Source organism: Epargyreus clarus, unplaced genomic scaffold (assembly GCF_041222505.1).
Source record: "Epargyreus clarus isolate Ecla_fem2 unplaced genomic scaffold, WU_Ecla_fem_2.2 ptg000014l, whole genome shotgun sequence".
In the NCBI taxonomy this organism is placed as follows: Eukaryota; Metazoa; Arthropoda; class Insecta; order Lepidoptera; family Hesperiidae; genus Epargyreus; species Epargyreus clarus.
Genome location: NW_027332222.1, coordinates 17,053,019 through 17,067,899, shown reverse-complemented (window position 1 = coordinate 17,067,899; position 14,881 = coordinate 17,053,019). Strand labels below are relative to the sequence as shown.

Here is a 14,881-nt window from a genome sequence, read left to right as displayed (position 1 = left end):
GTATGATACAGCATAAACATCAGTAGACGGTAATGGAAACAATTAAACGGCATCAGAATCGTGTGCAATCAGACCTCGCTAAGTAATAAAATAAATAATTATATGTAATAGAACTAATTATATTGTAATTTTTCCTTCCGTTTAATCATCGCGCTCGAGGTAAGGTTAAGAGTCCATTTTTGCCACGAGCACGAGCATCCTTCCGCATTACCCGAATTGTGTACAGTATTGTTTATTACACTATTACATTATATTTTTTTAACCTTACACAAGGAGGGAATTGTTTAACCTCAAATTTACATTATGTAAGATAGATGTATTTCCACACTCTAAGACCAAATTGGAATTCCTTTAAGTATATAATATGTTAACCCACGCGCTATAACGCGAAACATCCAAGCTACGCGACAGCTATTTAAGATAAAACAGGTCTGGAGCGTCAAATATTACAAAAAATAACGCCCCAGAATTTGTGTTATAAATTCTATCATATTAGAATTTTGTGTGTCTAACACTGCATATTTACAGCAACCCATAAGAGCGTCGAATTTATTACGAAGTTCCCGTGCCGTTATGTTCCTTTTACGATCCCGGCACGACGCTAAAATATATTTAGAGCCTGCTTAACAACCTGGGAAGTTTGTCCCTTACTTTTACGGGATATAAATTCTAGAATAGAATAAATTGATGAATGCTGTATAAAGTAACTGTTAAGAGACAAAATCAATAGGAAACCATTAGTTGACCCAGAAGTACTGTTACTGGAATACAAGATCTGGAATCATATAGTTAAATATAATTAATAGACTTAACACTATTTTTTACATTAAAAGTATTTATGCACCCTGTCGGAAGCGCGAGATGAAAACAATTGTTACAATGATGCATGCATATTCGAATAAATAACAATTATCATCCATAAAACAAAATGTTCTTCTTACATTGCCTACCCATTTCGATAACACGCGTAATCAGATACATTATAACCTCAATCAATAACGAGTCGCGTTATCGCGCTATAATTAACAAACACAATGAAAATTAAATTTATCACACAATATAAATAAATTAATTTGCACACGCCCGCGCTCGCGCCGATAATGAGCGGGTGGGACGTCATGGTTGAATCATATTTTAGTTTTTGGCTAAATTCCTTCCCTTATTTCCTAATGAATAATATATGAAATAAAATCATTACATACAAGAATCTGAAGCTGTTTGTTAGATCGATTCGTTTATAGATTGATGTCCAAACATGTATCTTTTGTTCGTCCATTTAAGTCTTAATTATTCGAATAGTACTTTAATCACTTTTTACGAATTAAAGACGTAAAATTTATATTCCGTAAAAACTCGCATCTAATAACATAATTCGACAAGTTGAAAAATTGCAATCAATAATTAATTTGTCTGCATTATACGCTAGATAATAAGTTAATCTTTTACAAACCATCCTTGAGTGATAGGCTATTTATACTAAAATGGCATCGTAAATATTCGACAAAAAATTTATAGCTGCTACACAATTTACGACACAGTTTAGTTATAGAACTTAAGTAAAAATTAATACATAATAACAAAATAATAGACCATGCCAGTTTGATACGAGAGTCTGGGATTTTTACCAGAGGTCAATTATTTTCAGAGTGTCGATATATATTTGTATGTATCATATTCGTATATTTGACCCACAGATAATAGTATGAGTTGAACGTGACGCGAATATAAACCGCATACATTCATTAAACATACACAATAAAGTTCCTCTTATGCTCGCGTAGCAACGAGCCTACAAGAATAGCTTCGTGGAAGAGTAGCGGCGCTCACTTCCGCCAACAAGGTTACTCGCCACTCGCGTAACACATACCTGGGTTACAATAGGAAACCTCGTCAGAACCTTGTCGCGATTAACCTCTAATTGGCTTGTTAACTGCCTAATTTAATAGGTGAAGTGAGAAACAGTACTGGGTTAACTAGGCACTTCTTGTAAATGTTATGGTAATTCTAATTTTATTTTTTGACCATTGAATATAGTATAACAATTATCAAGTTGTCTATACTTTGAGTTTGTCTATACTGGCCTGTATGTTCTGTTAAAATCTGTAGTCTTACCTACAATATTCTATACAGAGACAAATAAAGTAAAAGAAATCAAATACAACAAATCAAAGCTGTCATGATTTAAGCTTAGAAAATGGCAAATATTATGAAATCATACTCAGACAATCTTAATTTATTTATTTACATATTACTTAACAAACATCCTAGTCCTATTTAAGGCAAGCAACATTTAAAAATAACAAAGATTCCACAAAGCGCCATTTAAATGACCCTTCAACTATATTTTAATTATTATTTTGTTAAATAGTAAATTAAGGGTCATCCTGCCACTTATTTATTTTATTTTAATCTAAGATAATATTCAACATTGAAATAACATAATTAAATAGGTTAAGATTGTTTTATTAAATGTGAAACTATAGAAATCCATATAACACAATAAGAACTTAATCAACACCATTATTAATATACATTAAGCTAATTTCTCATAACAATTGTTACTCTTTCTCCTATCCTTTATTTGGAGTTTATCACTTTATCAATACTTCAAATGATAACACACACCTTATCTAAATTAGGTATTAGAAATGTATGAAATAAACACTCCATAAATAATAAAGTGGCATGTTATCAAGAAATGTGATAAAACTATACTCGAAAGTATTTGTTTAATAAAAATTAAGTACATGTGTACCAATAAAAATGGTCTTTTGAATAAATTATTATAATTTTGCTATAATTGCTAATCTACTTGCTACAACAGCAAATATTGTGTACACTGTAAAATGATACCTAAATAAAATTAATGAGACCAAATGATGTAGAGTAAACACAACAATTTTAATTTTCTATGACTCTGTCCTACTTATAGACATATAATTGTATTTTTACATATGATTTCAATGAATAAATATTAGACTATTCACAGAAAATAAATTCAAATAAGTTAGAAATTATTTGACTAATTAAATTTAAGCCTAACAAAACATTTTCAAAGCTTATACTTATTTATTATTAATTATTCATATACAATATTTTAATACTAATTTTCAGATTTTAAATTTATAACTGTAATGTAGGTTGTATTGTATTTTTTGTGCCTTGTACTAAATTATAAACAAATTCCAGGAAATAACTCATTCATATTTAATTAAATTTATTAAAAATCTTTCTACATTCTTTGTTTTAAAATGGATTTACTTTGTATTGATATCATAGATTGTAGATATTGAGGAATAAAGCCTGATCAATTTTACAGTTACAGCTTTCATGAATTGAGGATTCTCTTAAACCCTTATATTATTTTTGCAAATATTATGTGATTATTGTGAACATTTTTTGTGTTTATTATAATTGTTGGGGCTTATAAAAGATTTCAAACTTTTACAAATAATGCAACATATTTTTCATCCAATTAGAAAAGTTAACATAAGGTCTACTGTAAACATTAAATCGATCAATAAATTTGAGTATTCGATACAAACAAATTTGTGATCAAATATTTAAGTTAATAACAGTGAAACTGATTTTTCTTAGACTAAGTGTTTGTTTATATACAACACTATAGAGAAATAGCGCATATTTAATGTTGAGGTGCAGTAGATAATTCATTTCATTTCTATGAGTGTGTGGGACGCCTGCTAGGTGCTCTGAAGAAAAACGTGTGCTTACGAAAGGCATAAAGTCGTGCAACCACGAATTGGCACAAGTTGCGTGATGCGTACCCACTACGAGATTGTGTATCTGTTGCCATTGCCTCGCACCGTTAGAGAACATTCCGAATTCTCTGTACACATGATCACAAACATCACAATGGCCATTGTAACTCTCTATTTGTTGGAGCTGAGCAATTCGATACACTCAAATACAACTTACCAATAACAAAATTTCACATGAAATAACACCACAACTCGTCGGCCCTGCTCGCGCCAGCACTTTATCCGGACCACAGTCTCAACACTGATGCGATTTTCAAACTAACACAAAATAGGTACCCGGCAAGTAATAAGTTCTTTTGGACGAACACAAAAGGCTCCGGATCTTGTGATACGCCACAGAGACGATCTAACTCAATCGGCCATTGCTCAAACCGAACCACAGACTAACTAAAGTCGTGTCGTCTGTCGACTCAGTTGTGTCAATCAGACAATATTATTTCGTTGTTTCTGAAAAATGTTGCCAGATAATTAATACATTTTCTACTATATTACAAAAAACGTATTTTTTTTTTAATATAGTAGAAAATAAAAAAAAAATAAAAAAATGTATTTTTTAATATGTAGTAGGAAATGTATTCATTAATAATTGATTTAGCACTGTGCCCGGTATAAAAAAATCTATATTAACTATGTAGAAAATACCAGCGATAAATGAAGATGTAAAATGAAACTCATATACGAACTGTTCTAATTTAGTTCTCATAGGTAGCAAGTAGTAATAGTAAAGCTGCTGTTGACCTCAGGTGGCACACCAAATCAAAACCTATATGGAGGTTCTTATCATTAGGCAAATTCACGTATATGGTTACTCTTTTGCTATTTTTTTTAAATTCAAAATGATAATATAAGTTATTGTTCATTGAAAAAAATGCAATAAGGTTGAGCTCAGCACATTCTAGAAATGATTTTTAATAACTTTATATTACTATAAAATCCTTGTCTATAAGAGATGAATTTGGGGTGTAAGGTAACTTCAAGTGGCATTCGGTATCATACCAATCGCTTTATCTTTATGTATAAAAGCGATTATTATGTAACCGATTAAGATTTTAAAAGTATTCGCAAAACTATATAAAGCGGTCAACCCTCAACAATCATATCTTTTTCATTGTGAGAATAGCTCCAATAATCCATGCTCATATTATAATTAAATATTCAATTTAATGTTCAACTTATGTTTCTGAAATAGTATATTTTTATATAAGTGGAAACATTACAAAAAAACTGTCAATACGTCTATAACTAAATAAATCTTTTTGCAAACTTGTCCTTTCTCCAAGTTTCGAAAAATAGATCACTAACTTAATTTAATATAATACACAAACTTACAATATAAATAATGTGCTTTTGTACGCAATTTAGTCTCATAAAAAAGTAACAAATATTGACTTGGTAAATAACACTTTGGTCTAGATTTCATAATGTTGTTATCTGTTATCACTTATGTGTCAGTCAAAATAGTTGACAATTGATTGACAGATAAAAATAGTTTATTTACAAACCATTACCAGTCTTACCACTATATATTTAAAATAAAATGCATTAAAGTAAAATGGTGAAGATCGAGAAAGCTTCATGGGCGTTCAAAGCTCTCAATGGAATCATCTGCGTGTACAAACCGCCTTGTGTACCGGTGCGGCGAGTACAACACACCATCATAACAAATATCTGTAGAGGTTAGCCTATTCATAATTACTTCAATAATAAAAACACATTCATTTTACTTTGTCATAAAACCAGCTATAATATATTGTGGTGACAATTAAAAGCTAAACTAAACTAACATTATAGTTGCTATACAGTTCAGTACTTTTGAATTAAATTGCACATAACATGTGATACCTCGCAGACCTAAATGCGTTACCACAAGGTCCCCAAGAGCAACGAGTGGAGATTGTGGGAGCAACCAATGCCCCAATGACCGTGAAGGTAGTACCCAACTATGCAGACGACATCCTGGTGTCTGGCCCAAGGTTCATCCAGGATGACTTCAAGTGCAGCTGGGCCACACACTTGGGACTGTTCAGTAGCGGAGTTTTGTGTAAGAACCTTATATATTTTTTCCTTATAAAACCACTTAATGCTGAAAAGCAGACCTTTATGAAATAATATGTAAGTAATGCATCAATTGTTCTTATATGCAATTATCTATTTAATATAAATATATTTAAATATCAAGCCTAAAAGGGTGTAAGGAACACTAGAAAGTAGAGAGAGAAGAACATTTTTTTTTATAAAAACAATAGTGGAAAAAGTATGCCCAAATGTCCTTATTCTAATATCAATGTATTTTCATCATCAATCCATAATTGCCCCTCTACTTTCAAATTAAGAAGGGTTTAGGTTTAGTGTACAGTGATAGCACTAAGTGCAGAATAGTAGACTTCATATGCCTTTGAGGAATATATAGTGTTGACATATTTTACATTTTTCAGTGTTAGGAATTAATGATGGAACCAAATTAACACACACTATAAATGCAGCACGACCTACTAGAGCATTTAAGGTACACGGGCAGCTGGGTAAGGCTACAGACACGTACTTCTGGAATGGAAGGACTATCGAGAGGGCCACCTTCGGTCATGTTACTCGGGAGAAGATAGATAGAATAGTAGCATACATGCAGGCTGCACACCAGAAGACTATGTATGAGTAAGTATACAAATATATATTTTATAAATACAGCTGACTGTTAGAACTTTTTTTTTTAATTTATAGTGAAATGTTTTTTGACTATTCATTCTATTCCTTGCATTGTAATTGGCGAAAATATTGCATGATGTTGCTTAGGAACTAATTTATAATGTCCTTGGTTTTCCAGTCTGTCAGGTCTCCATATGGAGTCTCAAACAATGTATGAGCTGGCTTCACAAGGTGTGATCCGGCCAGCTAATAACAAACTTCCTGTGCTATATGGAATCAAATGTGTGCACTTTGATCCACCCAACTTCACTTTAGGTAATATAACCACATAATATGCAACTCATATAATTGTGTGCAAATTTTACATATTTATTTACTGTTATAAGCTTTAGGCTATCAGGCACTGTACTGTATTTGAGGATATGTGTGATCAGTTTCTTTCACCTATTTAACATTGGTTGCAGTATATTTGTTTTTATTTACACCAGCTTTTCATTCTATAATTATTTTATTCTTTATAATTAATTTTTCAAATTATACAGAAGAGTCGATTATGGAATGACTATTAAGTGGACAATCGCCATAAGGTTAGTGAAAGTACATTAAAAAGAAGTTTTTTTTTCAGAGGTACAATCAGTAAATGAGTATGATAAATATTTGTGGACACTGATCCACGACTTGGGAGTCCAATTGAAAACCTCAGCACATTGCACAGGGGTACAGTGCATCAGACAAGGCAAGTTTGATCTGGAGTTGGCTCTGTTGCGAAAACACTGGCAGTTGGAGCACATCATAGACAATTTAAATAGATGTCAAGAATTGCTGGACGGAAATGAAAATTTGTTGAAACCTAAATCAGCACACTTAAGCCTGTAACTTAATGCAAGGGAATTTGTACATATAAAGTAAATTAATCAATGATTTTTATGTTGTTTTTTTTTCAATATTCAAATTAAAATATAAGATAGATCAAAAAAATATTTAACAAGAATATTTAATGATATTTATAGAAAATTTCACCAAATATACTCTAATTACACTTATCATACTAACAATGACAGAAACATGAAAATATTTCAAACATAGGCATACAACCGAAATAAACTATTAACTAAGAATTATGTTTTAAATTTCTTTCACAAAGGTAATAAAAGTCCCATGCACATCCATATATATACAATATTATGGCGAGCTCATGTAAGACTAACTAGACGAAGTATTGGGGCTGGTGGTAGTCGCTTGCTTCTCCAGTTGCTCTATCCTCTTGTGCCTGATCATGTTGGACAAGATGCCGTCGAAGGAAGTGGTTTTCTTTTTAGCGGACCCGCGTAAAGTGTCCTCACCTTCTCTTCGCACTCTTAATCGTAGAGAATTAACTTCATCCATAAAATCGAAATCAGATTTTTCTTCCCTTATAGGTGATACAGGGACTTCTGGTTGGTTTTCTTTACTCACGGGCACTGGCGACGGCGCCCGCCTGCCAGGACATTTCCATTCTAAACTCAAAGTGCCAGTTTTGTCGATGGTTTTATACAAATCCTCCAGTTCGGCGGGGTCCGGCATCCAACTCTTGCCTATATACACGCCGCATTTCGATAGTTCGTCATCCGAACAGGCTAGATCCCAATCGTCGCCTTGGATTTCTGCACCCGACATAATTTTGAAAGTATTTTGATTTTAAAAACAATTTCGATGTTTTTTGTTGTGGTATCGTATTTGAAGTGTTGACAGATTACAGTTTGACATTGCTGTCAAACAGTCGTCCAGAAATATAATTGACATGCACGTTTTTTTTATTTATTTAATATTTATTTATTAAATGGATTACCCACATAAGAAACAGTGTTTACATGAATACATTTTAAATAAGCTCAAAGGATACATTCCAACTGTTACTTACTATTGAGTTTGTGTACCGTTTTCATTTAAATGAAACAACTACAAGCATTTTTTTTATAAATGGCTTTCTTTCTCAAAAACGTAATTAAAAGTAATATTAATGTCATTGGTTGGTATCAGTTTGCAGGCTGTGCGCTCTGCGCATTTGCCTGTCTGTCGGATCAGCTGTTAAAAGTATATGTCAACTGTCAACGTAAATATTGCTTTGAAGCACGTTGTTTCTGTTTGTATTTTATTTACACACGACATAAAATAACTACGTGCGGAGTTTAAGTCGTATAGTAATCAATAGTTAACATTAAAAATGTCGTCTTCAGACAGCGAATCTGATACTGAAACCGAAGTAGTTTCAAGGTATTTGAATTTATCCAAATTTCTACCTCGATAGACATTATCTAGATTATAGTATAAAATAAATTGTTCCAGACTTGGTGACTGCGAAGTGTGCGGCGCGAACAAGGCTATGTACACGTGCCCAAAATGTGAAGTGAAGACATGTTGTTTGAGCTGCGTGCGGATCCACAAGAAGGAGTTGGAGTGCGACGGGATCCGAGACCGCACCAAGTTCATCCGGATGAAGGACTTCACGAACACGGACCTCCTTAGCGACTACCGACTGCTAGAAGAGTGCGCGAGATTTGTGTATGCAGTGAAAAGAGATGAAAAGAAGAAATTCACCAGGATTGATAAGGATTTACCTATAGTATGTATAGCATAGTTTCGTGAATGTCTAGACCTGGTAATAGGTTAAATGTCGTAACTTACATATATATAGAAGTCCACAAGGACCTTGTATATGTTCAAAACGAGTTGGGCTGTCCTGAAAATGTATGTCATATTACTAAGTTAATGGCTGTATTCTTTTTATTTATGAATGCATTCATATTGGCTGTTACACAGATAGATTTTATTATTAATGCAAATTAAACATTTATTAAAATACTTACAATCATATGTACATATGATTGTAAGTATTTTACATATACATACAGACATATGTGTTGTTTTTTTTTTTTAATTACATAACAAGACTATTATTCCAGCATTTATTCAAATTAAAAATGGCAGCCCGCAAGAGAGGTACAGTGCTACAGCTCCTCGCACAGAACTTCACAAGGCATTCTATCAACACAACAAGATACAACTTCAAAGCCAATATCATATATTGGAGGGTAGAATGGGTGTTCCCCAATGTGGAGACAAATCCACTGAAATTTGTTGATGAGAAATGTCCGGAACACACAAAGTTGTCACGCCTACTTGATAAGTATCTTAACCCAGATGCCTTGCCCTTTGAAGGATCTAAATCATTAGGATATTATAAGTCAGCTGGGTTCAATGGTGTTAAAATTTTGCTAAGAGGTGAGTTGAACATAACACTAAAGATAGTCAACACTTGCTGTGTAAGTGTGGTTAAGTTGCAAAACTAACTTGAACAATGTTTAAAACAATATTTTTTTTTGTTTTTAGCTGAGAAGGTGAAGAGATCAGCAAAAAAGTTCTTTGAGTTGGATCCATCCGAATCATTAATGGAAAATCTATCAGGAAAATGTATTGTGGAATTTCCCATCATTTTTGTGGTGCTAAAAGACCATGCATATAATTTTGAAATTATTGCACCAGGTATGTAAATTAATGATGTCATGTGTTAAATTTCTATTGAAATCTATTTTAAATTTTACCCATAACTCTTACAGAAGATGAATTTGGATATGAGAAAGGTGACAAAACTGAGACTAGTGGCTTAGGAAATATTACCACAACTGATGACAGAGAAACTCATGATGCCAAAACAAATGGAACTCCTGAAAACCATGAAAGAAAAGAGCAGCCTCCATGGAAAAAACAAAGAACATTACTTACAGAAAAAATAGCAGAACAAAAGAAAATGGAGATTGAAAAAGAAATCAAGGCAGATAAGAAAAAGAGACCTAAGAATCTTCTTTTTACAACTGGATACTCTTCTGAGGAGAGCATAGAAAGTGATAGTGACGATAAGGAGGAAACTTGATAACTACAATATAAGCCTTATACAATTTTTGTATTTTTATTGCACTTGAATAGCAGCCAATGAATTCTCAGTTAGGACAAATAGGTATTCATTTGTGGCATTAATTCCCAATACTTCCTCTTGTTTTTCGATGTTAACAACATGCTGCTGCCCAACTTTTATCGGTTTCATGATACCCTCTGTCCTTTTTCTCATTTGGCAGTGCTGAATACCTGCATTTTTGTAAATGAAAATGTGCCTTGTGGCTTCACAAACTACGCCATAAGAGAAATTTGGTGGACAAGTCAGAAACTTTCGGTTTTGCTTCGACGACTGGACATAGCCAAATGCCATGAGTGTTCCTTGATGCACCATGGGCCAGCTTTCATTCAATTGTTGTGCATATGGTTGCCAGACACAAGCATCAACATCATGTCTAAGCACCAAGGCAGGCACTTCCCATGTCTCCAATTGGACGTTAAACAGATAGTGATGAACACTGAGCGCTGCCCTGTGTGTTACTTCATGAGTAGATACATCCATCCGTACTGTAATTAAATAAAACAATGTTTAATAATGGATATAAAGTACATAATTAGCTAACAAAAAAATATTATTTTTCATTAGTTGTATACATCTAAGTTTTACCAATTTAAAAAAATACTATACCTAACATAGTATCCTCCTCAGAGGCTGCATCACACTCCTCAAGTTCTTGATTGGTCAGTCCAGGTACAGGCTTGTCTGGCAGGACCTCTGTCTCTGAACACAAGTGTGCTAACCTTCTGTGGGCTTCCTCTACGAGACTGGCATCCATAATTTGATCTCCCTTTGGGTCTCCCCCTTGAATCAATTCATCCCAGATCATGCTGTCACTTTTAGTAAGCAGTATATCTACTTGTCCAGAGTCCTGGATATTCCAAGTTGTCAATTCACTGTCTATCTTGTGTTTTAGCGTTCCATCAACAAAGTCTTTCCCAGCATAGCTTATCTTAATCTCCAGAGCTGTTACTTTGACATCAAAATGTTCCTTATTGAAGTCATTTTGCAATTTCAATGTTACTGTAATGTCTTCAGAAGTTTGGAGCCAAGTGTAGATTATTTGTTTTGCCTCTACTGGCTTTTCTGTGATCTCTCTCTCAGAATCCATAGTAAATTTAAATGGGTTATCTGATGCTACATATAATGCATGGCAATTAGTTTCCAGTGCAGCATAGTGGACTATGCCTTTGCCCTTAAGTTGTTTCATTGATGACTGTTTCCAAGTTTGACCATCATTTTCAAATGTTACCCAAGATAGTAAGGAGTAGAAGTGGCTATCATTCTGTTCAACAGATTGCAACAGACAGTGTATCAATTCAACGTTGTCCCTTTCCTGTGCCCTGGCATCAACTATAATGAAATATTTCCCCTCACCTAGCACCAAACTTGAGTGTAGAGTCAGCCAGGTTGACTTCTCCGCTGCTGGCTTGTTGCGTGCGCCTGTATCAGCTATATGCAAGTATCCCGTGCCATCACTAGTAACAGCTCTGTTACAAGATGGAAATACAAGGCAAAGGTTAAAATGCCCTGATTTTCTCTCCATATGTGCGGGAACATCATAAACTACAGCAGTTTGGAATGTATTGTTAATATTTTCAAATGTTACATTACGTACTTGCTGCTTGTTATCAAGGTAATAGTAATTATATGCGTGGTCCCAATAATCGAGGACGAGGTGGTTATGAAGCGCAAAGAGCTTTGCGTGTACGAAAGAATACTGTATTTCGTCGGGGTACACCCTATCCACTGGAGCTTCTAGATGAAACGTATGATGAGGAAGTGCTTGTAAGTTTAATTTATACCCCTCAAAGTCGTGGTCCAGCAAACGACGGTTCGGCCGCAAATCGACTAATGTTGATGACATTATGTTTTTAAGTATCACAAAACATATAAAACCCCTAGGCACGTTTAAAATTCGACGGTGATTTACTTAGCGATTGAAATAACTAGTTCAACAACTCTTTTCACGACTGAAAGCGGTCAATATAACATTTCATTGATTTATTTTGATTAATATTTCATATTCACCGATTTACTCGTTTACTCGTCAATTTTAAATGACATTAGACATTGTTTTCTTTTTAACTTTGTTACGGCCTTGGCTTCTTGCCTTTCAGCCAATCGATTGTCTTTGTGAAGCATACATCCGGCACGATGGCCAAAAATGTGGTGAATTCGTCTCGAAGACCAAAAATGTTATGCATTCGGCTCCGAGACCGAAAATATTAAGATTTCCGCGGCCGTTAGAACAAATAAGGAACCGAATGTTCCTCTCTTCGATGGACAAGATGACCGTGTCCCGAAGAAGGTTAAGTGGACTGTATATACGAAAAATAAGATGCAAAGTGCTATAGGGTCACGCACTCACCTGCTGCTGATGGGCGCAGCCTCTTGTACTAGGTATAAGGCACCTTCAACTCACCCTAAGCTCGAGCTAGCTAGTCTTACCTCGGAATGGTCTACCGGTTACCTCTACCTTCTTCCTCTTCTCACGTGGCGTCGATCTTACAGCACGTTGCACCGCGAACAATGAAGTTAACGCGAATTTAAAAGAAACGCTACGAATACGAATAGTGGCTTCTACTTCGGAGTATAACTAAAACGACAAATATGCGCGAGCGCGACCGACGACTCCGAAGCTTCTCGAACAAGAAGAAATCCCGGTGGCGGCATACACCACCGCGAACGACACGACGACAACGACACTACAACGAACTATTTCAAACTATAAATCTCTATGCTTTTAAACCTACAGATTAAAATTAATACCAACGACAAATAATTAATACGTAGAACCATAGACAAAACTGAACATACCGCCCACCTAAATACTACGTATTTACGAAAACAACAAAAATTACTTAACCTACGACAAGAAAAAGTTACGTTTAAACGTAACTAGTTATACAAAGGTAGAGGACAAACTTTAACGACTGGCCTTTTATACTCGCCAGACATTGTCCTAACACTAACTACTCTACAAACACCATCCGAGCCTGGGTGTAAAGCTATAACCCTACCTAACTTCCATTCCAATGGATTAACTGTCTCATTTACTATCAAAACCAAAGTTCCTATTTTAATTCCTGAGCTAGTTTTATCCCATTTAGCCTTTTGTTGTAGGGTATGTAGGTATTCACGATACCACCGTCTCCAGAAGTCTTGATGCATTTTTCGGATAAGCTTCCAGCGCTGGGTGACAGGTATAACCTGTTCGACTAGATTTTCTTCGGGAAGCATCGACAAGGGTTCTAAAGTTAAGAAATGTCCCGGCGTTAAAGCAACGAGATCATTCGCATCAGCGCTGAGAGGGGTTAAAGGTCGGGAGTTGAGCATCGCCTCTATCTGAGCCAAGACAGTATAGAACTCTTCGAAAGTCAATCTTTGTTTACCAATGACACGAGAAAGGTGAGTTTTCACCGACTTAATTCCAGCTTCAGCTAGACCGTTGAAATGAGGACTGCCAGGAGGATTAAACGAGAACTTTATTTCCCGGCCTTCCGCAGCCTGCTTCATGATAGAGCCAAGGTAGTTACTAGCACCTACAAAATTTCTTCCTTGGTCAGAAACGATGTTACTACAACGACCACGACGAGCAATGAATCTCTGCAAGGCAGCAAGGAAAGCGTCAGTAGAAAGTTCGGAAGCCAACTCTATATGAACCGCCTTGGTAGAGGTACAGACGAACACGCAAATGTACCCTTTATACGTCCTCACACCACGTCCACGACTAAGAGCAATGTCGAATGGTCCCCCGTAATCGACAGCTACACTAGAGAAAGGCTTGATTTGAGACACACGAAACGAAGGTAAATTCCCCATCAAAGGAACTGACGTAGGTTTTGGATTAACACGAAAACACCTTATACACCCAGAGACTACGGAGCGAATAGCCCGTTTGGGCGACAGAATCCAAAAATCTTGCGAAAGTAAATTTTGTAGAGTTTGAGCACCAGGATGCATAAATTTCTTATGGTACTCATCGATAATAAGAAATGTTAATCTATGATTACGAGGTAAAAGAATAGGATGTCTAACGGTAAACTCTACATTAGCGTTAGCTAACCGACCGCCCACCCTCAAAATACCCGCGTCATCAACGAAAGGAGACAATTTACGCAAGGCTTTGGGTAGCGAATTAGGCGAACCTTTACTTAGACAATCCAATTCAAACGAAAACGACTCTACTTGTGCTTGCTTTATGAGGAACTCAAAAGCTTGACGTAGCTCACAAGGCTGTAATGCACCGACAAATTTATTTTTATAATTTCTCAAATTATGAGCGAAACGAAAACAAAATGACAAAACACGCTTTACTTTCGAAAGCGACGAAAAACGATTTAACAAATCGCTAACGAGATTCACCTTTTCCGGTGACAGAAGGCTAAGAATCCTTTGTTCTTCTGCGATAGAGTCTGTGTCCTGTTCTACCAATAATGAAGAAGGCCAATCATTCTCTGGCTCTACAAGCCATGAAGGGCCCTTCCACCACATGGAACAGTCAACGAGGTCAGCTGGAAGCGTACCA

General features: G+C 35.2%; 5 protein-coding genes across 5 annotated transcripts in view; 2 read left to right on the top strand and 3 right to left on the bottom strand.

Moving 5' to 3' along the window:
• LOC140747060 (uncharacterized) overlaps nucleotides 1–4,216 on the bottom strand; it is a 90,039-nt gene extending 85,823 nt beyond the window's left edge. The window contains exon 1 of the mRNA XM_073079293.1: nucleotides 3,937–4,216. The gene's annotated coding sequence lies outside the window, so the exon portion shown is untranslated. The remainder of the gene's footprint in view (nucleotides 1–3,936) is intronic.
• A 966-nt stretch (nucleotides 4,217–5,182) lies between these two features.
• On the top strand, nucleotides 5,183–7,345 carry LOC140747057 (pseudouridylate synthase TRUB2, mitochondrial). The gene is made up of 5 exons (XM_073079290.1): nucleotides 5,183–5,455; nucleotides 5,629–5,820; nucleotides 6,215–6,431; nucleotides 6,601–6,737; nucleotides 7,048–7,345. The coding sequence occupies exons 1-5, from the start codon at nucleotides 5,332–5,334 to the stop codon at nucleotides 7,296–7,298; spliced, it is 921 nt and encodes a 306-aa protein (XP_072935391.1). The 5' UTR covers nucleotides 5,183–5,331; the 3' UTR covers nucleotides 7,299–7,345.
• Nucleotides 6,215–8,169, bottom strand: Pa1 (PTIP binding protein Pa1). The gene has a single exon (XM_073079291.1). The coding sequence runs from the start codon at nucleotides 8,076–8,078 to the stop codon at nucleotides 7,626–7,628; it is 453 nt and encodes a 150-aa protein (XP_072935392.1). The 5' UTR covers nucleotides 8,079–8,169; the 3' UTR covers nucleotides 6,215–7,625.
• A 310-nt stretch (nucleotides 8,170–8,479) lies between these two features.
• On the top strand, nucleotides 8,480–10,357 carry LOC140747055 (box C/D snoRNA protein 1). Its single transcript, XM_073079289.1, has 5 exons — nucleotides 8,480–8,675; nucleotides 8,748–9,024; nucleotides 9,365–9,683; nucleotides 9,792–9,944; nucleotides 10,019–10,357. Exons 1-5 carry the CDS (start codon nucleotides 8,626–8,628, stop codon nucleotides 10,330–10,332), a joined length of 1,113 nt encoding a protein of 370 aa, XP_072935390.1. The 5' UTR covers nucleotides 8,480–8,625; the 3' UTR covers nucleotides 10,333–10,357.
• LOC140747054 (nudC domain-containing protein 1) lies at nucleotides 10,344–12,442 on the bottom strand. Its single transcript, XM_073079288.1, has 2 exons — nucleotides 10,981–12,442; nucleotides 10,344–10,859 (listed from the first exon to the last, which is right to left on the bottom strand). The coding sequence occupies exons 1-2, from the start codon at nucleotides 12,215–12,217 to the stop codon at nucleotides 10,369–10,371; spliced, it is 1,728 nt and encodes a 575-aa protein (XP_072935389.1). The 5' UTR covers nucleotides 12,218–12,442; the 3' UTR covers nucleotides 10,344–10,368.
• Between the last annotated feature and the right edge of the window lie 2,439 nt (nucleotides 12,443–14,881).

Excerpts from the sequence above, each read along its gene's own strand:
- LOC140747055 (XM_073079289.1), top strand. The coding sequence starts at position 8,626 with ATGTCGTCTTCAGACAGCGAATCTGATACTGAAACCGAAGTAGTTTCA. Across the intron at positions 8,676-8,747 it reads GAAACCGAAGTAGTTTCAAG|ACTTGGTGACTGCGAAGTGT; the intron begins GTATTTGAATTT and ends AAATTGTTCCAG. Across the intron at positions 9,025-9,364 it reads TTGATAAGGATTTACCTATA|CATTTATTCAAATTAAAAAT; the intron begins GTATGTATAGCA and ends CTATTATTCCAG.
- Pa1 (XM_073079291.1), bottom strand. The coding sequence starts at position 8,078 with ATGTCGGGTGCAGAAATCCAAGGCGACGATTGGGATCTAGCCTGTTCG.
- LOC140747057 (XM_073079290.1), top strand. The coding sequence starts at position 5,332 with ATGGTGAAGATCGAGAAAGCTTCATGGGCGTTCAAAGCTCTCAATGGA. Across the intron at positions 5,456-5,628 it reads CATAACAAATATCTGTAGAG|ACCTAAATGCGTTACCACAA; the intron begins GTTAGCCTATTC and ends GATACCTCGCAG. Across the intron at positions 5,821-6,214 it reads GTTCAGTAGCGGAGTTTTGT|TGTTAGGAATTAATGATGGA; the intron begins GTAAGAACCTTA and ends TACATTTTTCAG.
- LOC140747054 (XM_073079288.1), bottom strand. The coding sequence starts at position 12,217 with ATGTCATCAACATTAGTCGATTTGCGGCCGAACCGTCGTTTGCTGGAC. Across the intron at positions 10,860-10,980 it reads TGAGGAGGATACTATGTTAG|TACGGATGGATGTATCTACT; the intron begins GTATAGTATTTT and ends ATTTAATTACAG.